Source organism: Toxoplasma gondii, chromosome III, assembly GCF_000006565.2.
Source record: "Toxoplasma gondii ME49 chromosome III, whole genome shotgun sequence".
NCBI lineage: Eukaryota > Apicomplexa > Conoidasida > Eucoccidiorida > Sarcocystidae > Toxoplasma > Toxoplasma gondii.
In genome coordinates, this window is record NC_031470.1 from 22,524 (window position 1) to 48,485 (window position 25,962).

General features: G+C 53.6%; 3 protein-coding genes across 3 annotated transcripts; 2 read left to right on the forward strand and 1 right to left on the reverse strand.

Moving 5' to 3' along the window:
• Positions 1–12,231: 12,231 nt before the first annotated feature.
• Positions 12,232–13,223, reverse strand: TGME49_276230 (Toxoplasma gondii family B protein; the record flags this gene model as incomplete). Its single annotated transcript, XM_002371588.2, has 2 exons — positions 12,232–12,661; positions 12,997–13,223. The coding sequence occupies 2 exons, from the start codon at positions 13,221–13,223 to the stop codon at positions 12,397–12,399; spliced, it is 492 nt and encodes a 163-aa protein (XP_002371629.2). The 3' UTR covers positions 12,232–12,396.
• A 2,291-nt stretch (positions 13,224–15,514) lies between these two features.
• On the forward strand, positions 15,515–19,801 carry TGME49_276220 (hypothetical protein). The gene has a single exon (XM_002371587.2). The coding sequence runs from the start codon at positions 15,815–15,817 to the stop codon at positions 18,833–18,835; it is 3,021 nt and encodes a 1,006-aa protein (XP_002371628.1). The 5' UTR covers positions 15,515–15,814; the 3' UTR covers positions 18,836–19,801.
• A 691-nt stretch (positions 19,802–20,492) lies between these two features.
• On the forward strand, positions 20,493–25,659 carry TGME49_276210 (phosphoglycerate mutase family protein). Its single transcript, XM_002371586.2, has 2 exons — positions 20,493–22,283; positions 22,817–25,659. The coding sequence occupies exons 1-2, from the start codon at positions 20,825–20,827 to the stop codon at positions 23,833–23,835; spliced, it is 2,478 nt and encodes an 825-aa protein (XP_002371627.2). The 5' UTR covers positions 20,493–20,824; the 3' UTR covers positions 23,836–25,659.
• Positions 25,660–25,962: the final 303 nt, after the last annotated feature.

Sequence of the window (25,962 nt, forward strand, 5' to 3'; positions counted from 1 at the left end):
GTGTGGATGCATTCGCCTGGATTTATGCCTCACAGGGCGCTGTTCCACTAACCAGTCCCAAACCTTCCTCCACGCAATCGAAAGCGCATTGCAGTCACCCGCATCATGCCCTATCCGTCTGTTGCAGCTGCAACTGCTTGCGACCACGTGCTCTGCTCACTGCGGCATGAGCTCTACCTGAGTGACCCAACCACCTTATAGCTTCCGTACAGAAATCACCTGCAGGATAACATTTCGGAGAAACCAAACCACTGTAGCCATGTTCCTCTACCGGCATTTGATGCTACACGGACACACATGATCATTCTGTAGATATCATCCTCACTATCGTAACTCGTCACGACGCGGCGTTTTAGGATTTAGAGAATTCGTCCCCTTCACCTGAAATATGACCCATGGTAAAATAACACATACACGCACACACTCCGTATATTCATGCTCCGGTATGCCTTGTGCCTCCGATATACTCCATCCTGAACTGAGTCACAGAACGATGTGACGTGGTATCGTGGTAAACATATCGGCAACCCGCTGTCTCTCCCATCTACCATCGTGAGTCAATTCCACTGGCGTGGATATAATCGTCGAGATGCACTCTCGTGCATCGATACGACCAAGTAAACACTCCTGCAAAACCATGACAATGAACCTACAGCCTGTTCATGGACCACACAAGCAAAAACACCAAAGAGTTACAGGTTCCATCGTACCAACCAAATGAAGTCCCATGACCTTAGCACAGATAAGGAAGAGAATTACCTGTAGTCGACCCGGCCTCTGCTCTCCGAAAACGGAGAACGGAATCTACTCAGGCACAAAGTGGGGCCCGTCTCCTCCGGATCATCTATGAGCATCAACGGTAGACGAACACAAGCTGCACACGATTCATACACGAATGACACGTACACCACACTCTTAGAAGAGGACACCTTTCAGTCTCCACACCACCTTAGTTTCAAGCACTCCAAGAGCACATGTTGCGAGCCGAGTATGAAGAAATTTCACACCGCCGGTATAGGACCCCCATCAGCGAACCACCTTTGGCCTAGAAACTTGAAAACCTCACAGCCACCGCCAAAAGTCAGGGAGGCTGGAGACGCGTAGTGCACGTCAACCACTACACATGATCATGAGGTAAACGAGGGGCCCGGACCGAATAGCCGTCACCCATAAGAGTATACACCAAACCGCATCTGAAGCATGCCGCACGTGTTTTGCCCACACACTCAACTACACCACCGGATACATGAGTTGAGTCTTTCCACAAACTCCGCCACGCGGCGGCACAAACTGCATGACGAAACGAATGCGATTTGTAACTTTTGGCACCCTGCAACAATCGCCCCGTCGCATATGCGTACTTCCCGGAGCTGGAGAAACACGCGACAGCCGGTACGGAAGAACACTTCCCCCAAACAAACGGTCCTCGCGGACACTGCCGGTATACCGACCCAACGCGTGACTCGACCCGGCACTGCGCCTATCCTGTTTCACACCATCGCCACTCTTCTTGAACACGTCACACCCTTCGCGAGTCACTCTGGTTTCACACCGCAGAGACACATGCTCTCCTACGGCTCTACAGAAGATATTTCTCCGCCTCAATTCAACAAACACCGCAGGCGACGTACCGTCTCAACCTGATTGTATGCCGCTCGGTTAACGCAGCGGGCCCCCGCTGACATATCATCCCACGAAACGGCCACCCTACAAAGGCATAGGTTGGCAGTTGGACTCACGACCACCGAATGAAATAAAATCACAGTAGCCCATCACATCTCCCCACGCACCACACGTTCCGGCGCATGCTTTCGCCAAACGCTGAGCCTCCGGATATGCATGCGCCCACACACGATAGTGTCTCACAGTCCTCTCACTGACCACGTATATTGTCACTCGGTCATCCGTAGGATATATTGAAAACGCAACTGCATGTGTGATCTAACAGCACAGTACGTGACTCTCTTCTTAACAGTAGCATACGCCTCCGTCACAACCCACCATTCCGTGAGTCACAGATCCCATGACTGAACCTCGCCTGCCAAAACACACCAGCAACCGACTATCACGCTCCCCAGACGATGCCCGCCCCAGCCCCCAGCCTCCACCGCGGTTATATCCATGGACACATTGCAGGGACCCAAGTAGTCACCCCTTCTCCCGACCCTCTGCATGTGGCCTACAGTCTGGGGTGCGACACCCATACCACCGCCGCCACCAGTATGTGACGAAGACACATCAACAACCCCTGTACGCCTTTTCGCTACCGGTGAGTCGGACAGGCAGGGACGCTTGCACTCCCGTCTCCCGCACAAATGATGAACTTCCAACTTCAAAATACATATAATCCACCACCTGTCATTCTCTAAGACGTTCCGGTTATCTATCACTGTCTACTACGATACGACGTCGTTGATTGCCATCAACCAAATCAGCAGAAGCAGTCAGACCGTCTATACAATCTGACTAATTATTGGTCCCCACACACGGCGACTTTCCACCAGCGAGCCAATCCTCACAAACATTCAGCGCCAACACAGTCGTGCTTACCGTACGCGTAAATCTGCTCCAGCCGCGTGGCCACTCACCAGCCCTCCAATCCCACTACCATTCTTCCCAAACATGCTCGTGCTCCACCGTGTTAAATCGGACCTGACCTCTACGACCCGCACGTCGCACCATACATGTTGACGGGTAATACCTGATTCCTGTTCCGAGCCGTTCCATTGCGAACCCCATGGCAAAACACATACCGCCTCAAGCTGAAAACAAACATCGTGCCGGAATCAGGGAACACGCACGGAAGTCTAACTGGCGTGGTTTCCTGCCAGTTCAAATTGTGGCACCCATGTACCCGCCCTTCCACCCTCCTATGTCTCGCGGCGCTCAGTGCCTCGGCCTTCTCCCACAGCTCCGAGGCACATGCCTCACGGTGTTCAGCGCATGTCCATGCATCCCTACAGGCTCCTCGGACTCGCAAGCAGGCGGCCACCTGCCGCATCCTGCCCGCGCATCCCACGTCTCCCGTAGCCCCGCCGCTGTACGATTGCCTTCGCGATGCGGAGCCGTCATATCAACGATAAGGGAAACGCCTAACACTCCTCAGCGCGTCGCAAAAAGCAACCCGCGAGACGCCCGCTGCACGGGACGGAGGGCCACCTCATTTCTACTTAAGCAACTGTCTCCTCAAACGAATCCCGGCACTCTCCACTCCAACTCAAAACGGTGTAAATACACCGATTCATGGGCGCCCATCATCGCATATCACACAGTCAGGCATCGTCGTGGTGGTATCACTCTGTGCCTCAACACACCCACAGAATAGATTCAACACGTCGCCCAGGAACAACCAACGACGTCCAACCGTCCCGCGCTGCCGCCATTACACCCGCCACGCGTCTCCGCAGGGCCCCTGCACAGACAAGTTTACGTTCTTTCCATCCAACCAAGATGCAACTGGAGACCTCTCCCTCGCTCCTCGACCACCCGCCGTCACTGCCGTGGTGCCGTGAGACCCCCGGATCCGCTCTGTCCTCGATAATGAACACCTCCACAGCGCCTTAGCTGGCTCCCCATCATGCGCCTACAGCCTGTGTCGCGAGTCCAGAGTCGGGCAACACCTATGAAGTGAAGAGACAGATCGAGTCACCTATTTCACGGCCAGTCACGCAACGCCCTCAAAACGGGAGGACACCCCGTACATTGTGCCTCACTATCGACACTCTTCAATACAACATTTCCACGCAATGCACCCGTACCGACACGAAACAAAACAATAACATAGTGCGCTGTCCGAGTCTCCTCTAACTCCTTCTTCATCGCACTTGTGCGCATCCTGACACAAGGCGGCCAGGATCACTACACTGCTGTCACATCGACGTGGCCATCCACACTGCTAGTCGTGATGCGTCTAGCATAGCCAACGCTTGACTGATCCGCCCCTACCTTTCCAAGCCGCTCAAACACCACAAACGTTACCGAGCATCCACCGGCATACCCACGCCAACAACACTTCAGGCACTCCTGCATGAAGCAGGCCACTTGGCGCAGCGGTGACGCACTGCGCCTCGCTTTCGCACCGTTCAACCTGCACGCCTGCGATGCAATCAATGGAAATCCCTGAACTTGCGTCAACGGTTGACGAGAACAGGAACAATCCACCATGTGTCAAAATACGCTTGTCCAACCAAAACCACGAGGCGGCTCGGGTGACCTTTCCCCATCTTTCGCACGTCGCTTAGGGTATAAAACAACCGTATCCTGAGTGTGTTCTCTGTCTGCTCCATCCACGCGCAATCACAGCATTGGCAACAGCGGTTGACCCTCGTCACAGAATCCCCGAGGTGGGGGCGGACATTCACTAGAGGAGTGGGTTGGTGCGAATTGCCGAGCCTGCCTAGCGGCCCTTGGAACAGTTGCCTCGGCGCACATGCATACGTGCTGTGCCTGCAGAGATGTACGAGCGTGCCGCCGACCGCGAACGTCTGAACGACTGCTGAGGCTGAAGAGAGTTTACATCGGCCAGCTATCTGCCCAGACCCGTCCACTCCAAAGGCAGAGGCGACACGGAACACGAAGTCCCACCAAAACTGGATTGCCCCGGAGTCACCTTATCGTATTGGACTGAACTGCAGAATCTACAAGTCTCTCAGCCGGCGTGCACGATCGGTACTGATGCTGTAGGTACCTTCCTTTTGTCATGCTACTAAACGCCGCACGAGCTGTACCTTCTCAGCCTGAGCAACACAGGCACCGGGTACGCGGTACGCCTCAGCATCCTGCCCAGTCGGCTCCACCCTACCGCGATCTGGATTGTCTTTGCGATATCCAGATCAACAAATGAAATACCTTCACCGTACCCAACATCGTCTCCCCACGCAATACACGTCTCTCGTACGGAGTATATGGTAACTTCTTTGTACCAATCTATATTGGTTGTTCGGAAGTCCGTTTCCCACGACGTAATGCGATCTCGTATTCTGGTACACGTTTCCGAGAAATTCGCCACGTCTCGACACGCACACCCACAAATGGGGTCACCAGATGTGCTCCTTGTTGTCCTATGCGCTACAGCATCTCGGTCACAACTCTACATCTCACATACAAGTACCGACACAAGCAACCTCCCTAGCCACTGACCCTCTTCTCAACGGCACGCTACAACTCTGCCAGAATCCCCTGACCCGAAGCACAGACTTCATGACCGAAGCTTACCTGCCAACAAAACACACGCAGCCCGCTATCTATCTCCCCAGGTGCTGCCCGCCACATACACCCGGCTATTAGTCACCCCCTTCACCCGATCCTCAACCAGTGGCCTACATTCTGGTTGCCGAACCAGTACCATCCCTGCCTCACGAATGTGACAAAGCCTCAACAGCGTCTCCCACAAGCATTCTGGACCCCCACGAGTCGGACGAGCACGAGGCCCACACTCACATTTGCCGTACCGATATAGAAATCCCAGCCTCGAAAGATATAGAGATCACCAGTTCTCCTCAACACCTGATCCAACTACAAACAACAACCAGGGGAGTTCTTTAAAACCACCAATCACTCCTAACACACGGCGCCCTGACACTAATCGCCTAGTGCCTAAACGAATCCAGCGCCAACACAGTCATACTTACCGTACGCGTAAATCTGCTCCAGCCGCGTGGCCACTCACCAGCCCTCCAATCCCACTACCATTCTTCCCAAACACGCTCGTGCTCCACCGTGTGAAATCGGACCTGACCTCTACGACCCGCACGTCGCACCATACATGTTGACGGGTAATACCTGATTCCTGTTCCGAGCCGTTCCATTGCGAACCCCATGGCAAAACACATACCGCCTCAAGCTGAAAACAAACATCGTGCCGGAATCAGGGAACACGCACGGAAGTCTAACTGGCGTGGTTTCCTGCCAGTTCAAATTGTGGCACCCATGTACCCGCCCTTCCACCCTCCTATGTCTCGCGGCGCTCAGTGCCTCGGCCTTCTCCCACAGCTCCGAGGCACATGCCTCACGGTGTTCAGCGCATGTCCATGCATCCCTACAGGCTCCTCGGACTCGCAAGCTGGCGGCCACCTGCCGCATCCTGCCCGCGCATCCCACGTCTCCCGTAGCACCGTCAACTCACGGTTTCCTGCGTGAATAGACACAGCCGTCATATCAACGATAAGAGAAACGCCTAACACTCCTCAGCGCGTCGCAAAAAGCAACCCGCGAGACGCCCGCTGCACGGGACGGAGGGCCACCTCATTTCTACTTAAGCAACTGTCTCCTCAAACGAATCCCGGCACTCTCCACTCCAACTCAAAACGGTGTAAATACACCGATTCACGGGCGCCCATCATCGCATATCACACAGTCAGGCATCGTCGTGGTGGTATCACTCTGTGCCTCAACACACCCACAGAATAGATTCAACACGTCGCCCAGGAACAACCAACGACGTCCAACCGTCCCGCGCTGCCGCCATTACACCCGCCACGCGTCTCCGCAGGGCCCCTGCACAGACAAGTTTACGTTCTTTCCATCCAACCAAGATGCAACTGGAGACCTCTCCCTCGCTCCTCGACCACCCGCTGACACTGCCACCGCCCAGCCAGACCCTCGGATCCACTCTGCCCCCGAGCGGAGTGGATTAGTGCGAGTTGCTGAGCCTGCCTGGTGGCCGCTTGGAACAGCTGCCTCGCCGCACGTGCGTACATCACCGCCCTGGGGAAACAAGTCGTGTCACGATGTTGCCGAGATTCCTTCAAGCGAGGGGCTGGATATGGAAGCTCCATCAGATAGCCTTGTCGTAAATCAGCAGTTGCATCAAGCAGACGCTGGAGAATGCTTTTCGCTGTCTCTCGTTCAGCCTCAGAGGCCGGCCCCGGAAGAGTTCGACTAACCGGGCAGAACGCTGAAGCCCTTTTCTCCACCTGGACTCACACTAAACCGCCTAGTCGCGGAAACACGCTTCCAGACAGTCTAGTGCCTCCCCTTGTACTTCCAAAGCATCAAACCTCCGTACTCCCTGGATTACACGAGCAAGGAACAGCAGACGCCCCAACCCCAGCCATGCGAAACCGGATCCACATGTCCGGCGCACCCGCCGAAACACTCGACTACCTCCAATAATGCAAACCCTTCTCCACCTGGTGCTTCAAGGTTATCTTCATGTCGAGAGGCCAAACTCCTTCATTCACACTTCCGACCTTTTTCGTTTACTTCCTGGTACCCCTAACGTCTCTCCGAGGGTAATACTCTATTCCAAGCGCGTTTGCAACCTGACAACAAACTCCATCGCGTTGGCTACCGAGTCATCGGCACCTCCACATGATCCTGCAATGCCCCGAATCATACGTTCCTCAACAGCAAGCCGCTATCAAACACACGCACAATCCCTGCCCTCCGCTTCAGCCCCCTGTCACTGACACAGTCTTCTAGAGCCTCAGGATTCACTCGCCTTCGCCTCCACAAAGTGTTCGTAACACCAATAGCATCTCGTCGTCGTGCGCCTACAGCCTGTGCAGCGAGCTCACAATCCCGCAAACCTCTCGCTTGAGTTGCGACTTTGAATCACCTACCACGCGACTCATCACCGACATCCATCAACCGGTGGAACACCCGATCCTTCGCCTGGCAATGTTCACACCATTCCCATTCAGTAGCAGCAGGCAGTGCAATCGTACAGACGGAACACGAAACGACACTATCCCCAAATGCTTGCCATTCGTCTCGCGTCCTTATCGCCGCAAGCGTGTAAGCACCCGGATACAAGGCGGCCAGGATCAATGCACTGTTGTCACATCGATAGTGCCTTTCACACCGATTGTCTTAATGCACCCAGCATACCCATGTCTTGAGTGGACCTCTCGGTCGCCGTCGCAAGCCGGTCACAAGCCACGAGCATGATTGAGCATCCTTCAGTAGATGGCCACCGACCCTTTTTCAGGCTTTACATGAAACAAGCCACGCGACGCACCTGTGACGGCCTGCATCTCGTCATTCGACAAAGCGCTGCCAGCAGGTAAGCACAGCATTGGAAAATCCTGGGCCCGCGTCAACGGTTGGCGAGAACAGGAACAATCCACCATGTGTCAAAATACGCTTGTCCAACCAAAACCACGAGGCGGCTTGGGTGACCTTTCCTCATCTTTCGCACATCGCTTGGGGTATAAACCAACCGCAACCTAAGCATGCCATCTCTCTGATCCACACACACACTCAGGCACAACCCAGGAACATCCCTTGATCCTCGTCACGGAACCCGCAAGGCAGAGACCCACATCCCCTAACGGAGTGGACGTATGCGTGATGCCGACTCATTTGGCTGGCTGTCTGCACCCGTTTCCTCGCTGCACATGCATACTCGTTCGATCTGAAGAGTCATACCGCGACACGCAGCACTCGATCACATCAGCGCCAGCCGATACGAAAGAGAACCCCCCCCCCGTCAAACGTTCGTCGCGGACGGTTCTGTTCCGATGATACAGACCCAACGCGTGACTCGACCCGGCACTGCGCCTATCCTGTTTCACACCATCGCCACTCTTCTTGAACATGTCACACCCTTCGCGAGTCACTCTGGTTTCACACCGCAGAGACACATGCTCTCCTACGGCTCTACAGAAGACATTTCTCCGCCTCAATTCAGCAAACACCGCAGGCGACGTACCGTCTCAAGCTGATTGTATGCCACACAGTTCAGGCAGCGGGCCCCCACTGGCATAGCGTCCCACGAAACGGCCACCCTACAAAGGCATAGGTTGGCAGTTGGACTCACGACCACCGAATGAAATAAAATCACAGTAGCCCATCACATCTCCCCACGCACCACACGTTCCGGCGCATGCTTTCGCCAAACGCTGAGCCTCCAGATATGCATGCGCCCACACACGATAGTGTCTGACACTCCTCCTATTCCCTTGTTGTGCAGGCTCTCGGTCTGTATCACGGTTTATGTAAAATACATGTATTCATGCAGATTATTAGTTTTATCCGTGAGTCGCTTCTCAGTGATACACTACGTTTCGGCCGCATCCATATATACGTCGAGTCCGAAATTCTAACACTGACGCTCGCCTGGCAAGCACACTTGCGCATTTCTGCCCCAATTCAAGCCGCCGCAGGAAAGTTTCTTTAACATTCCCGCCATCTCATCAGCATTGCCAAGGCATCAGCCGGACCGCTAAACGACTGTTCGCCTACAATCTATTGGTGAGGCCCAGTACCACAATTTAGTTCCGTTGGTATGCGGCTGCTCACAAGCCACCAGGAAGCTGTTCGCCCCTTTGACGCTAACGGTACTGGGCGTGGAGCCTCAACCCACGATATGGCGACGGCTCTCGCAGACATACCAAAAGGGATTCAATCCGATTAACTTCTTCCTCCGCATTCCTATGGGTTTTCCTATCATCCCTGACCTCAATGGACACATCCACCAGCATCCAGCCACACAGATGCGCAGCAGTGTAAACCCGTGTCAAGAGATCGAGTACCACGCCTCTAATCTTCTCACTAGGTACTGCACAAGGTCAGTCACAGATAAAGGCCCCGTTCTCACATTTGTGGTACGAACGATTTTGAGGGATACTACACTGCTGCCAATCTAGTGCCACCGTTTCATTCAACCAACTTCGCTCAAGCCTCCACATCATGATAGTGTGCCACACGCTAACCGCACCAAATACCAGAAGAAACACGCTAACGCTACTGCAGACACCACATGAAACATCACGCGAGACGACAGTGAAACATTGCACTTTGCCCTTCGCTACACAGTATTCTCCGCAGGCCATAAGTGCAATGAATATAACCCAGAACTACCGCCAATTGTGGAATACCGGAGCCATACAATGCACAGCACATGCCGACATGACGATGAAAGGGAACAAGGAACTTTATCTCGGTAGACATAGCCTGCACACGGCATGCGGGTATAATGACACTCATCGTCCCGACCATTTTGACTGTATTCTGTATTCAAAACCACAATGCTGTCGAACCCCGCCGAGCCCTGTTACAAAATCAGCACGGCGCCGCCAAACCCCTCATGGACTGTTCTGAAGTCCGTTGCAGAGCCAGCCTTCTAGCCCCCTCCAACGGTTGTCCCCTCAGAGCATACGGAGTCGATCTGTAGAAACACGCCACGTCACGCTTCACCCGCAACACATGAGCGACAGCCGATAAGGAAGAAAATGCTCCCTCACAGTGATCTTCAACCCTCCGCTTCTACTTCAATGCTCCAAACGCAACGCGTCACTAGAGAGCCCACCACGAGTAGCCTATCCGGGGCCCATGTTACCATACTCGAAGTAATCTCATCCATTGCAGGTCACTCAGCTGATCAGCCTGCCCTTCCACGGTCCGCCAGTAGAAAATTATCTTCTCCACACTTTAATCCATGCGTCTACAACCGTACGTCATCAAGCTGAAAACAGCACCGCGGTAGCACACAGCAGAGCCGCATACACTCCTAACCCGACCAGAACGTGTTGTGGGCGTCTTCACATCGAGTCCAGTGCCAATCCAGAACCCCAATACCCCCCATGGTTTGGCCTCTTTAGTCCAATTCCTGCAGAGCAAACAGACACACTGCAACTGATGCTGGCTGTGTTCGTTACTGGGCGTGTATTGGTGCCTCGGCACACACACCCCATCGCACATTAAAATACGTGGACTGGAGGTGCGGAGGAGTCGCTGGACACAGTGGATGACCATCTCTCAGAGAGTCTCCTACGCCAAACACCACCACACTCTCCCCTTCCCGACCCCCCTCATTGCCACTCCAGAACCCGTAGATTTACCCACTTTCCCATCCACAGTATCTCCTTATCACCTATGAAAGCTCCCCATCTGGTTCCTACAGCCTGCGCACCAAGTCCACAACCCATTAAAAACAATGAGTGAGGAGCGGATTCGAAGCGCCTACCACCAATTCCATGACGAGCGTGCTTTAAACGGATCCGGCACTATTGCCACTACTCATGTTCACACATCCACTCGCAGACCAACCAAACCAAGACGCGGCACGATTCCTGCACACGTAGGGTACCCATCACCTTTCTCGATCACCGTCAACATGTAGCCGTTGCACTCAACGTCACCAGTGAAAACACCATTTTCGCTACTACGCGGTGCGATTGCCACTGCTACGCTTAACGCACCACATCTGTACTACCCATGAACGCAGATCGTGTCCGCACTGAGCCGCAGTTCGCAGGCCATCCGCTCAACTCAGCATCCACCAGGAAACGTAAGCAATCCCTATCAGCAAATCTTACTGGAGCCATCAATGGATGCACATCGAGCGGAGTAACCGTGAAGCAGTGTCACTCGCCGTGATACACAGTACTACCCGCAAGCAGGATGTGCACCACAAAATTCCAGAACCAACGTCAACGGATGAAGGTGACTCGAGACATCAATCATGATTTAATACACAGGTGTGGCAACCAAAGAGGCGAGGCGCCCCGTCTCCTCAGGCGTCGTCGGCACGCACCGCGGATGAATAACCCCACCCCACCCCAAGCATGCGTTATTTGTTCTACAATGAACCCCAAGACTGGCGAAAAACATGACTTTCTCTAAAATTCAAAACAGCGTAAATCGCCTGATACAACAGTATGGCGTGAGTTGCTAAGCCTTTTGTTTGAATCGCGTGCATCAACTGCCTCGTCGCACGTGCGTACTTCCTCGATCTGGAGAAATCCGGCGCGCCACGTCGCACCCCGCGTTTACGTGCGACAGCCCATACGTGAGAGAATTCTCACACTCAGCCAAATTCGCATAGGGCACCACTGCAGAGGTGCACACGCAAGTCTTCACACAAAGGGTCACCACGATTGGCCTTTTTCGCCTCATGACAACCTGTATCAAAATACACGTACGTGTTGTTGAGTCGACAAGCTGACTCGATTCCGGGGGCTGGCTTCTTCCGCATTCCACCGTCACCTCAAGGTACGCCAGTACACAGATGCAGGACATGCCCCGAAGTGGCGTCATCAATCTCATTTAGTCAGAGTAAATGGCTTGTGAAACAGCTTCATCACCACAAGCCCTTATGAAATGCCACAAATGCGGTGAGCGTTGGCGTGGACTTTAGCAGCCGTTCTTCTCCCAACACTGATATGTGTAGCCGGCATCCAGTCTCCGGTTCAACACTTCCTGGCGATGCGCCGTGTCAATCTGTTAACATCCAGGAGACGCAGTTTCAACTGGAACACCCTATTCGTGGCACATCGCGCTGACAGCGAGGTCACTTGTTAGTGCAAACAAGACCAGCAGTGGATCTGCCTGGGAAAATCAAGTCAGTCCTGCGGAAACCCGGAACATAGATTCTCTGAGACGTGATTGCCCGTGAGCACTGGGCACGGAAAGCCGACGAGTCGCCCTCGGCATGCGTAGAGCTGGTGAGTCTTAGTCGTATACGACGTTCGCGACATCCCCTGATGCGGGACCCAAGCCTACACAATCGTTTTCTTCGTGACCACCTTCTGCAAGTCTCCGCAATATGGTTCCTTCAGTTTCACTGTTGGTCTTCAGCGCTTGTTGCCGGCACTGATGCAGCTTGAAAAAGCCCAGTAAGAGTCCCAAGACAGCTGTCACCAACAAGCCCACTAGGCTCAGGGGCACCTCCTTTCTACGAGGTGAGGCATGCGATTTTCCTTCATGGAGGCGGCTTCTGCATCGGAGCACGCAGATACGCATAACCTCTCTTCGTCATCCCGGGTAGAGTGTGTACCAATCGAGCTCTCGACGAACTCCCGAAATGCCCGTGCACGCAAGCTCACGACGACCGACAGTTTTCAATACGGGTGGACTCTAGAAACTGACACTGGCACTGTATTTGGACATGAACCGTTAATGTGCTGGATGAAGAGAGCCAGTCACGCTGAAATCGAGTATCTAGACAAGTTCTGTGAAATCCTTTCGACGTAGCCTCGTTGCGGCCCTGTACGTCCTCCTGGGTTCAAGAGAAGCTTACGTCAACGTCAAATCTCTATGTGTAACTCCTACCTCCTCGAACTGTTCAGACGGTCATGGAGTTGCGTTTGTTGTCGAGGGGAGAATGAGAACGGCAAGGACGAACCTGCAACGGTGGCATTGGCCGCGCTGATGGTAGCCGGTGCCGATTCCATAGTTTCTACTGCCATTGTCAGACTCTCAACACGGCTGTAGCTCAGAGTGCCCGAAACCACAATTAATAAAACGATCGTTAGGACCACAGAAAAAAGATTTACCATCACAGACAAAGGACCAAGGAACACATGGCTGCTCAGCTCCGCGGCCGCCCCGTGCCCGCTGTGGGGACCGCCAGCATGACTTTGCGATGCGCGCGCTGTCGGAAAAGGATGACTCGTCGTAAACTTCCAGTCGTTGTTTTTAGTTTTAACTAAGGTGAGTGCACGCTGTAGTTCGTACAACATACGGCAAAACGCCAAGGAAACACGCGTGATTCTGCCAGCTGTAGTTGTACTGCTCGCTTCAGTGGTCAGAGCGTGCGTGCGAGTGTGCGTGTGTTCGCCGGACCCCGAAAGCGTTGCCACACATGATCCGTGGCTATCGCAGTCAAACATCGAACAGCATTCACATACATGCTCCTGAAAAGGTCTCGATAGTGAATCTTGCCTCATAGGGTAGCGTGCAAGTCGAAGGCATAATATTTCGAAACTGTCTGCTCCGCGCTCCAACGAAGCGTACTAATCAAGACGCCAGTCCCCAGCGACGTGGCGAGGGCGAGTCATGTTTCAAGACTGGACTCGACTGCGTGTCGCGTGACAAACCTACCAACACCTGTCCCACTTCCGACGAAAGTATTCAAATGGCTGTGATGCATTAGAAACAGTGCATTCTGTGGTGTCATCGCAACATGATAGCACTTTGCCGTCGGCGGACTGATAAGACAAGTACATTCAGGAAGGGTTTAATACGTCGATCTCCTAGACAACATCGGGACGACGACAGTGTCGAGCACCAGGACAGCAGCTGAGCACCGTTCGATGGCACGCAAACGTCAAGCAGTAAGCCATTTGTGGTGCTCAGTGCTTGCCGATGTTTGTGTATAAGGGAAGTGGATTTTCTCGAAGTCTAAGACAGGAACGTGGTTCATTATTAAGCGTCGGTTTCTGCGGTGTCACCTCACGCACCCCTCCCTATAACACTACCCCAACAGAACTTAAGAAAGTCCTCGCGACAACCGCGAACCTTGGGTTGCGCCGAAACATCGCATAAAGAAGTACATCAATCAGCGTTCCGTTTCTCAGCACCCCACGATTTTTTTGTTTTTTTCGTATAAAACTCATCTGCCTCGGACGAAGGGGAATATCCCCTGTAGAAGTAAATATGAACGAAACAGAAATGCGCGAGCGTTTTCTCCCTGGTGACGTACTGGCATGCGCCAGTGAAACCGGTCCTCACACGGATGTTTCGCCGATTCTTCCTCGTTAATGAGCACTGTGGTCGTGATATCTCCGTACAAGTGACATTGGCTGGCCACTGGTGTCGCCATGTGCCCATAGGGTGTCAATGTTGATGTGTCATCGCTCGGCTGTGGACGCTCCGCCGCGGACAAACACCTCAGTCAAACGCAGTCTACTGCGACAGCGCTGGATGAAATATGAAACATACCACTACCCCCGAAAAACAGTGGTGGCAGAGATCACGCCACCTAATTCGCTTAGCGCTAACTGTAGGTCTGTTCATCCCAGTCATTCACAAAAAAACTAGTAAGAAGAGTGCCGTAAGTGGTTGCCTTTTGTCACAAACGGCTTGGGGACGTGTATGACGGCGTTTGAGACACGATTTGTCGTCTCTAAAAATTCCGTGCTTTTCATTGGTGTCATCTTGTTGTCTTTCGCAGTTGCTGCATGCACGCCACATACACGTGCGGTTTACGGCTACACCTAAAGGCCATTTCCGGTTTGATCTGATATGAACATAATGCTATGGAGCAATGTCGTTGCTTATAAAGGCAAACAGCATCGAAGCATCTCTGTGACGACTCTTTTTAGTCAGCAACTCCTGCGAATCGGTAGGTGACCTTGCCGCATGAGGGACTGCGACAGGACAGATCCGCACAACGTGCAAGCGAGCCTCTCGGCAATTCTGCGACAGCCGACCCGTCACGACTTCAAAATCCTGCACAGCAGAGACAAACTGCATTGCTGAACATAGGAATATCGCCACTAGGAGTCAGTATGTTACAGTCAGACATAAAGCGGCGTGCTGCAACTACCACATTGTTGCGACGCGTGAGAAAGATGATGTGTTGTCGCGTTCCGCATCTAGAAGCATCAAATATGGATACACGGAGAACAAATGATTCACTGTCATTACTCTTTGATTGATGCCAACACTTTCATCATCTTGTCAAAGAAGCAGCGTGGCGTCCCCCTGGACTCAAGTGTGCAAAATGCTGCTCTCAAAACTGTGATCACCACCGCTGCATGCGATGTCCTGTCTGTGACGTTTGCCCGTCTGGCAGCTGGTTTCCGGGGGCGCTCTCGTGTGCGCTAGAACCGCAGCCTTGCCGTACATTCCGCAAATCTTTCTACTTTTATTTGTAGTAGCTCTTTTATTTCGTCCCACCATGTGTATAGTTTCCGCTCTGAAACGCGGTAATTAGTGTTCGGTAGTCTCCTGTCGGTCGGTCCACCCCGTGCACAAACTGCTCCGTGTCTTCCGAGCAACATTTGTGTGTCACCATCCTTCACCATTGCGCCACGGGTTTTTTGTCCCATTGTACCATTTTTATCCCGCTCCTGCGGCCTCATATTTCTCTGCGTAGCCTGCTTTTCTTCGAGCGTCTGTTGAGTGCAACACTACGCAAACAGCTATGGAAGTTGCAGCCGTCGCGCTGCTAGCACTGGGAGGCGCCGTTGGCGCGGCCGCTCTGGAGGCGACCTCGGGATTCCAAGCGAACTCTGGGTCACCTGGAGACAGCTCTGAAGAGGAAGATAGTTTCTCTCCCAGCATGCGAGGCAGAAGCATTTCACCTTCCAATTTTGAAGTGGTAGGAGAGTCGGGGACATCCCCCGTTGCCGACGCCAGCGACGATGCAGGGGGAAACGGTGTCACTGCAGTTGAAGGAAACCGAACAGCTTGTCAGGCGGAGCATTCCGGTGAAGGCAGGGAATTTTTTCACATCCCGCAGGTGCAGTCCTTTGCGTTTTCAGGATTCTCGGCCGGTGCGATTTCTCCGTCCTCCGCCGTGTCGACAACAAGGCGTTTAAACGTCCGCCCAAACTCCCGATTCACAGAAAAACCTGGTCACTTCGTGGAAACAAATCGCAACGTATCTCAACCGGTAGAAGGACGCCCCAACGACGTTCCCGCTCCTCTGTTTTGGGCTCGGCTTCGCTCTTGCGCTTTTCCGCGACCTCTCGGCTGTGCTCCCAGCGACATTCACCGTCCGGACTTCCTGCCAGCTTCTCCAGTCTTCGCAGGGGGCGGCCGAGGCACCGTGGATGCTTCCGATAGAAACGTCGGACCCTCTTCTGGAGTGGCAGCAGAGGGAGGGGCTGCTAGCAATGTCGCTTGGAGGGAGTCACTTTCTGGTAAGAGTGACGGACGGTGTGGAACTTTTTCTCGATCGGAACAGGGCCGTCAGGATTTCTCAACTCAGGGGGGGAGCAGGGCGAGACGCGGTGCATCTTTGCTGTTTCGTGCATTCACGAAATTCTCAGGACCCCTCCGGAGGGGTGAATCAGTCCGAACGCCAGGTTCCGCTGAGTTTGCGACGTGTGCCGGCGACGAGCCTAGACGACAGAGCGGGGATGTAACGCAGAACGTGGTGTCAACCTCCGCCGCCCTGAGTCGATTTTCGTTTTCACATGGCGGTCCCTCCACTGGAAAGGTGAAGACAGACCACAGGTCAGCAGTCGAGTTTCCTTGCTCCACCTCAGGACGCGAAGGCCGCTACCTAGGTCCCGAAACCGAAGCCCGCATGGTTGCTGGAAGCGCGATTCTCTCTCGAGAGACGACCGAGACCTCCACATGCGGGGAGGAAGCGTCTTCGCGGTCAACAACGACAACAGTTGCTTCAGATCGTGGAGAGTCTTCGACTTCTGCGGTCACTCGAAGAAGTTCCCTCTTGGGGCCCTCTGAAGGTCTTTGTACAACGGACTTCCGCTGTCGAGGCGGTAGTTCAGCCGGGTTGTCGAAATCGGCCTCGAGCCCCTTGGTTGATGAGGCAGTCACGAGTGGTGCAAGGAAGAGGCGGATGCTGTCATCCTCTGCGTGTTCTCTCTCCCGCAAACATGAAGAAATGGACGATTGGATGAATTCTCCCCATCCTAAGCGACGCAGGAGTCTTTTGGAAGCGCCGCAGATGCCCGACCTTTCTGGCGTTGTCAGCCGGTTTTCATCTACGCGAGAAGACCATGCACGGATGGGGGCGTTGCTGCAGCAGTCGGGAGCCTCCTGGGGTTCGCTCACGTGTGAAGCCGAGTCAGCGTTGGTCTCTCGGGTGCGAGTGAACCGCGGGGTAGCGCCGCGGCGTTTGGCGGATCTTTCGAAAAACTCAGACGAGCAGAATTCTGACAGAGACGGGAGGCGACGCCGGGAAAATGGATCAGAAACTCAGACCTCGGTCGCACCTACTTCAACTGCCGCAGGTGGAGCTTCCAACCTCGAGCTCACGGGTGAGGGAAGCTATCGGAGGAGCCTGGGGACAAACCTGCGTCAGAGCAAGTCGCAGTCGCCAGACATTTCTGCCCCTTTTGCTCCAAAGGGCAACGACGGTGCTCTAGCGGACGACGTCGAAGCCTCAGCGACGTTGCCACCAGTCGCCTCGACCTCGGTGAAGCTTGGGATTGAGGGTCGGGGGCAGAAGCAAGAAGAAAAGGGAGAGAGAGCGGGACCGACAGAACACGGAGATGTGCTTGGAGAGCTCAAGAGGCGTTCAGAGGCAATGGAGGGAGATCGCCTCGAATTCGCGTGTGCCTCCAGCCAGACCAGCCACGCTCCGTCAGACTCGAGAGAGAGGCGGGAGACGCTGAAGAAAAGAGTTTCCCTGCTAGGGAGAAGAGTCCTTCCTCCGTGGCCGGCAGTTCTGGAGGCGAAGCAAGGCGTCGTCGAAAAGGCTACGGGCAAACCTCGAGAAGCTGAGCAGGAAAGCAGAGAGGAGCGCTGGGAAAAACACCCAACGAAAGCACCCGAGCAAGCCGACAGAGGACCGCTTTCGGACCGCTCTCCGGGACACTCGGGTGGGCCGTCGCCGTTGAGGCACGCAGACCCGACCGCAGCAGAAAGCGGACAGTGGCGTGAATCTCGGAAGCGCCAGCCTGAGGCGTCTGAACACGGGGTTCTCCCAGTGCGGAGCGGGCATCCGGTGAGCGGAGGAGGTTCGCCACATCGAGAAGGGAAGATTGCCTGTACGAGTGCAAAAGAGCACGGAGATAGGGACGTCGTAGAGCAGGTTGGGCAGAAGAACTCGACTGCCGGAGCTTCTCGGGGAGGCCCAGCGAGGCGTGAAGAACGTTCAGAAGTCTCTCCAAAGCAAGAGAATCAAGCAACAGGGAAACTCGAGGACAGTTCGCTTCCTGACCAAGGGGAACGCCTTGCAACCGATGAGCGCGCCACAGCACATTTCTCCGCTGAAACAGAAATTCAGAGTGTCTCAAAAAGCCAGAAACCTTCGAGTTCTTCTTCCAAGCAAACCCGTCTTGGGCACAGTTCCCTGCCTCGCAGACCCGTCGAAGGCAGTCAACAGGAAACCAGTTCTGAAGAGGCAGCTGCTGAAAGAGCAGTCACCCCTGCGCCGGACTCAAGAGGCGACGCCGTCTGCCCAGAAGCGGGGAAAGACGAATGTTCTGAAGGGGGAGAAAGGGATATCAAGAGAAGAAGAGTCGTTTGAGGCGCGATCGCTTGAAGAAGCAACTCGTAGAAAGAAGGGAGACTCTGTGAGCAAGCTGGAGAATCGCGAAGGAGACGCACAGAAAGTGATATTGCGTTAACGGGAATGTCTGCAGTAGCGAAAAATGCCTTACGTGCCATCTGGGAGGAGCACCCAGCTCTTGCACATACATATTGACGACTCGTGGCGGAAGCAGCGACGACGCTTCCCCTTTAAAAGCCGCGCCGTCACATCTACTCGAACACTGATAAGGTTTCCGTCATGCTGGTGGGATTCAAATAGATGCAGTTTCATTTTCTTGTCTGCCTGAGGACAGATGCCAAAGAGGGACGTGTGCCCCCACTTTTTTCCTGCTCCCGCCCAGGAGTCATTGACTGGAGCGCATGTTCCTTGTACCGCCACTATTCATACACACTACGGTGCTGCATTTGCATCTTGCGAGTTTTTACATCATGACATCTGTTCCCGGCAGATCACGGCATGCGAAGCACTTGATTAATGGCTAGAATAGCGGAACCTGCTTCTCTGGCGAGACACTTTCTTGGCAAATCTTGGAGATTACCAAGCGACTGTCCACAACCGTTAAAGGGGTGTCGGCATCCATATTTTGTAGCTGTTCTCGCTCTTTTGGGTGTCAGTTTCTTCGGAAAGTTCCCTTTTGTAGACGGTGGTGGAATAGTAGTCGTGATACAACGGCGGAGGCAACGGATCCACGCAACTAGACTAGACAAGATAACACTCCCCAAATGTTTGATGGCCGCAGCATAGGCACCAACTGCAGGGCGTTCTTTCAGCTAATGCGGTGTACTACAACCTGCCTGGACATTTTTTGTGGATACGGAACAGTGCGGCTTCTCATCCAGTTACCAAAGAACAAGCAAGGGGGATGAGAAACAGCAGTACGTCCTCACCGTGGATACGCGTGCTGCAAGCGAAGTCGCAGATAAGGTACATTACTCACAACAAAACAGCAGCGCCCAAATGCCCTGAGGGGAGACAGTCCGCGAGAAATCTGAACAGGACGAAGTCAACCGTAGAACTGTTTTGCCGTCGCCTTCCGTATGTCTCTACAGGAAGGATGCGTCGTTCCCTTTCTACTGGCAATTGCGTTTTCGCCTCTAAAGAAGCGCATATAAATCTTATAGTGAACTAACAGAGTTTTTTTCGTGCAAGGAAGCGTCCCCACTTGCGATTTCGCCATCCTACCTACAATCTGCGGCAAGATTCCGCGCGGTCGAGCGCGCTTAACCCACCAACGCGGTGCCGTGCCGCCATGGTCGGACGCAGCAACAGAGGTAGAGCAACGTATGGAAAACACAAACCTGGGAGCACAAAAGAATCAGTCCCTCAGACGAGGCGGAGAAAGTTTCTTCATCTTTCTGATTAGAGATACTATCAGTAAGATACCATATAAGGAAGGCGAGGGGGCCGCAGGATAGGCTACTACTTCCCTTGTGTCTTGTGGATCCACGCTGGTCGAACTCGACGACTTGGGGTATCTTCATTGTGAGCGCTTCGACAGAACTCCGCTGCCGTAGTTTTTTGTTGAGAATGGCCACGTCGCCTCTGTTTCCTTCGTCCACGAAAAAATCTTTCCGTGTCCGGGTTCACCTGCTACAGTTACTTCAATGTTGCCTTCAGTCGTCCGCTGCTAACCGTTCTGTCAACTGCTTCGGGTCCCGCAGGGCTTTATTCACAGAAATTTGGGGAGATAACGAGCGAAGTTGCGTAACAGTTCTCAATGATACAACGGATGGGAAGTGTATATCGGCTGGGATGCCGTGTTTCAGTTTTATTGTCCCAGATTTCTCTCTCGCAGAGTGACACAACGTGGGCATGTCCGTCGGGCAGGGCCGCAGGAACGGATCCGTGTCCTTCTGTCTGCCCAGGCGCCGTTACGATGCTCGTCTCCCGGTCAAAATAACCAGGAGGGCTTTCTCGTCCTTTGCCACACTCTGCGTTTAGCATATCTGTGCGTGTACTTTCAAAATGGGGTGCACTTACCCCGCGTCAGTCTTGTTTCTACGGTCTCAACGTGCACGAAGCCCAATCTCCCAAACAACCTCATCCTTGCGTCAGGTTTCCAGCGACAGGCCTGCCTGTTTCCAGCGAGCGAAGCATCTCATCCTCTTGGCTCTTCTTTTCTTGTCTGTAGATCAAGTTCCGCTCCAGAGCGCAGAGTTGCAAGCAACGACCCCGGAAACTCCTACGGAAAACCTAAAGCGTGTGGGTTCTCCGGCACCTGCACACCGGGCTTCCGTGTCTCTCCTGCAGTCCTCTGAGACAAGGCTTTCTCCCAATCTCTCGGCACTCGAGCGTGTGCCACCGGTCTCTGGCGCGTTTTTCGAACGCGACTCTCCGCGAGCAAGCACTGGAGAAAGCCTTCGCGAACGGACTCCTGGCTCTCAAAAGAAGTCGCCCGCAACCTCCTCTTCCCTAGGTTCGGAGTCTCCTTCACATCAAAATCGTGTTTCTTCTCCAGGAGACGCACTATCATCAGAAACTCACGAGATGATTTCTTTCGCCCGGCCCCTGTGTTCTGGGCCAGACTGTACGCGAGTGCTCGCCTTCGCCACGCAGTCGGGGATTCATTCGGGTATCCAGGAAGCCATTACCCTCCACCATTCCGGTCGTGGATCCAGGATCAACCCACGCGTGCCCTCTCGACACACGTTTTCTTTCGAGGAGAGGCCGGCTTCTCGGGCACCAGCCGAACCGTCACAGACCCTATATTCGAGAACTTCCTTTAGCTCTTTGCGTTTGCACTCGGCTTCTCCTTTTGTTCCGCCTGCATTTCTCACTTTGAGTCGTGGCTTGTTTTCCTCTCCTGCGGAGAATGGAAAGGTGAGAGAGGTCGCGGAGAGGCACCCTTGCGAAGGACCGGCACTCCTAGGCCAGACTGTCTTGGTTTCACACACCGCGCAGAAGATCTCTGAAGGCAGCCCTCAATTTAGTCGTGCAGGCGGATCGTCTGTGACACCTACCGATCCAGAGGACCCTGTCTCTTCTTTGGAGCTGAAAAGTTCATCTGAGAGACAGTCCCCTTTGCAACCCGTGGTCTCAGAAGTTGACGCATGGGCAACCTCCCGCGAGACGGGGGTTTCACCAAATCCTGCAGTCCCGAATTCCTCCCCACCTGTTCCTCAACAGTCCCCCGCTCCCGCCTCCAACACCTCCAACAGACTGGGCATCGCTGGTCGTGTAGGTCGTCTCCGTTCCTTCGTAACAAACGTGGCACATGCCGTGCAGTCGATGTGGAGAAGAAGGTGGGGACGACAACGGCGGGTGCAAACCCCGTCTCATATGGCAAGGGTAGTGGGGACGTGGCTGAAGGAGAACGAGGAGGATATCAAGAGAGGAGAAAAGAGGCTTCTCATTCTCATGCGTCACGCCGAGTCCGAGTTCAACGAGTGGAGAAGGGATTCTTTCAGACGGTTACGCTTTCGTGGTAAGGAAACCGATCATTTCTTTCGGGGTTCACGAAGCTCAAGGTTCAAGTCGGTGAAACTCCGATTTCGTGCCACGTGTCTTTCAGGCTCCATCATGTGAGTACCCGAAGGGCTCTGTGGCGGACATCTTCCGTGCTCCCCTCTAGTTCCTTTTCTTTATCACTTTGTGAGCCTTCCTCATCGCAGGCAAATAGAGCATCTGCCACCGTTCCGAAAAATACATGCGCCAAGAGTATCGGAATCCTTCTGAGTGGTGCTTCTTGAGACGTGACAGTACTCGGGTGGCCCAAAACGGGCCTCTTTGTGTGTCGTCCATTTCATACTGTAGCAGGTGCAGCGTTCTTCTTGACTTTGCCCCCTGCAGCGCAAGCTGTCTGGTCGGATCGCAGCGGAAGCACTGCTGGTCGCTCTTCTGGCCGGTCTGCTTGACTACCAGGTCTTCAAATGAAGCGATGAGCTTGTGTTGACCGGCTGCAAAGAGGATAACCGGAGTCTTGTGTCCGTCGGTGTCCTGTGGTGTCTTCTCGTGCAGATATGCTCAGGTACGACCCGAACATGCCAGATGTTTGTCTGACCGACCGCGGCTTGCAGCAGTGTGAAAACGCTGCAAGATTTTACGCGCAGGTGCGCGCCGAACTCCCCTCTCTACAAGTCGACGCCTATCTAGTGTCTCCCCTCAGTCGGGCCATCCAGACTGCACTCTATACCTTTTCCTGTCCCGTTGCTTCTCACGATCCGAACCAGAGGCCGTTTGCTGGTCCACTCGAAGGTGACTCCCCACCGCTGCGCAGAGGATCGCAGCGCGCTCACGAGAAGTGGCTTCTGCTTCCACTCCTGCGAGAGCGCACTGACACAACAGGTGACACTGGCCGAAGGGCGGAAGCGCTCCGCAGCCACTTGGAGTCACTGAAAGCAAATGGGAGACTTCCACTTCAGTGCAATGTCGACAGAGACCTTGATTGGTCACTCATGAATCCCCTCAACGAGTGGTGGCTTCAGTTCGCGGATTGGGAGCTTGAGAACGCCGAGAAACTTCTTTCTTCGCGGTGGTACGAGCCTCACGAAGAGCAGCACCGCCGCCTCACTGTGGACGACCACGCCCAAGAAACGCTCCGCGCTTCCAGCTCTTCTCAGGGTTTGGCTTCAGCTGCGGGAGAGGAGAACACAGCCCAACTGCGGGATCAACTGGAAAGCGAGGGCCGGCAGGCCCCTCCGGAGACAGAACCGGAAACTGTTAGAGACAAACTGCAAATGGCACTGAAGGACTACTCCACGCACATGCAGGACATGGTCAGACAGCAGTTCTGGGAACAGCGCCTGCAGGCATCTTGGCGGTTTCGAAGAGTCCCTCTTGAGAGCGAGCGCGCTGTCCAAGCGCGCATGCGCCTTGTCCTCAGAGCAATCTGCAGCGTCAAGGATGCGAGGGTTGTGGTTATCGTAGGTCACTCGATCGCGTTTCGCATGCTCACACGCACTGCGAAGATGGGCAATGCCGCAATCGTTCCATTCGCTCTCGACTGCGAAGCGAAAACGGTAACCGAACTTTATTAAACCACTCCGGGAGAACAAGGGAGCAGCCAACTCAACCGAAAGGCAACAAAATGAACCCAGTACGTTAGACTTCTGTTGTCATCCATGCTTTGCGAAATCGGTTTCATTGCTCTCCGCGTAAGCAACCCGGGTCTCTGCCGGCTTGCTTATTCGGGAAACGTCCGTTCCTCAATGCCTGCCTACACGAACAGAGGCGGCGACAAAGAGGAAGACCATTTCAGTGTGTCGACAGGAGCTATCGAAGGACTGGCAGGTCTCCTTGCCAGTTTTGTCTACCCAATGTTTAGGTTGGTCGTTTGTTTCCAACGCAAGTGCACACAACAGCGAAGAGCGACAGCACGGAAGCGAACACAACGCCAGCCTTGCTCGCCGAGATGTGATGCCTGAGAGTAGTGACACTTGGAATGTGGTCACTTATCTCGATCTCAAAAGTGCTACGGATAACTGAAGGGTGGTAAACGAGGTTTGGAGATGATCGCTGTCAGGAAAACGAGATATACGAATACTGGAAGCTGACCGTGGAAAGTGCTGTACAGATAAAGGTCGGATGGTAGGTCAATGCAGACCAAGACGTAGAGGGCAGTCGGCAGACAAGGCTATATGTTTAAGCGGTGCGAGACGAGAAAACGAAAAGAAGGAACAATGCAACAGAGTGGTGCAGCCGGAGCAGGAGACACTAACGTTACGGAGGACACCCCGCAACTGGTTCGCCCCGCCTCTCGAGCCAAAGTGAACAGGGCCGGCGGAGCTAGGAAGAATTAATCGGATCAGATTGTGGAGAAAAACATGCAGAAGCGTCCTCGCGTAATGTTGAGGCAAGACCGGCAAGCTGTGTTCTTTCGTACAGCGTGAATTTGGGGAGGTGATATTCCTCGCCTCTGCGCTCCCGATGTCCTGAAGATATATGCGTACACGGTCAGGCGCCGGTGGCGGGTAGGGTTGCCTCGTGATTTTTTTCAGTCTCAGTCGTGATCCGCTTCTTTTGGCCGAACAGAGAATTCGTTTTCATGCCTCTGTCGTCGCAGGTCTTGTCCAAGAGCGCCTGAAGTCAAGAGATGTCAGGAGAAGTTCTCTATTTCTGCTCGTGGTGCGAACTAGATTGGCGGATACGGATATTCTAGATACATGCACATATGTTTACATGCACTCGAAGAACCTGTACCAAGTAGTAGTTGCTTTGAACTGGTGATGGGTGCTTTTCGGTGCCGTTTTTGTAGTGATGCAGTTAAGTGGTCGATTTTTGGACCGCTTCTCTGTTCTGGATGATGGGGTCATTTCCGCTGGCAAAAGGAAGGGTGGACTGTGTGAGGAAATGATAATGAGGAAAATATAGTTGGAACATGATGAAGTTGGAAGAAACGTGGGCTCATCGGTTACCGGCTGTGTAGCTGTGACACCGATGCAGGTTGCCACCTTACGATGAGTTTTGACGACAAAATGGAATTGAATTGGCTTATGTAAGATATAATTCCTGCTCCGTATCATGCAAGCAATGAACTGAGGAAGCCAACACTTTGTGGCGGCTTATTCACACCTTTGTGCGTAGGACATGTGGTCCAGTGTGGTTCTTTTTTCCGACGTCTTTCGTTTCCTAGATAATCTTTACGTGTTTTTTTGGCTTTCCCATCTTCAATCATCGGTTCCATCGGAGCTTTGTCATTCGTCCACCGATCGGTGTTTCCGAGAGAACAAGAAACACACATATCGAACCGGCGTGTCTGACCCCACAATGTCGCCACTTTTTGACTGTGACAGCAGCTAACTGTATCACCAAAATTTTCGTCTGTTAAAAACTGTACAAACTAGTGAATCATGAGACCAGGCCAGCTCTGGCGCATGTTCGGCGTCAAAGAACTATGCGCGCGCCACTCTATTGAAACTACCGAGGGCATACCATTTTCTCATTCATTTAACTTAGAATGAAAGGTTTCGTCCTTGGCGATTCTTACGTTTGAGTGACAACACACTCATCACCCCTGTTCTGCAGGCATCTCAAAACAAGTAGCTGCCACGAGGAACTGGCATTTGTGCTCAACTGCCCACAACCAATCTCCCTTGCTGCCGGACACAAAAGAACATTGGAGGAGCTGTTACTATTAGAAAAAGGAAAACCACGCATATACGCAT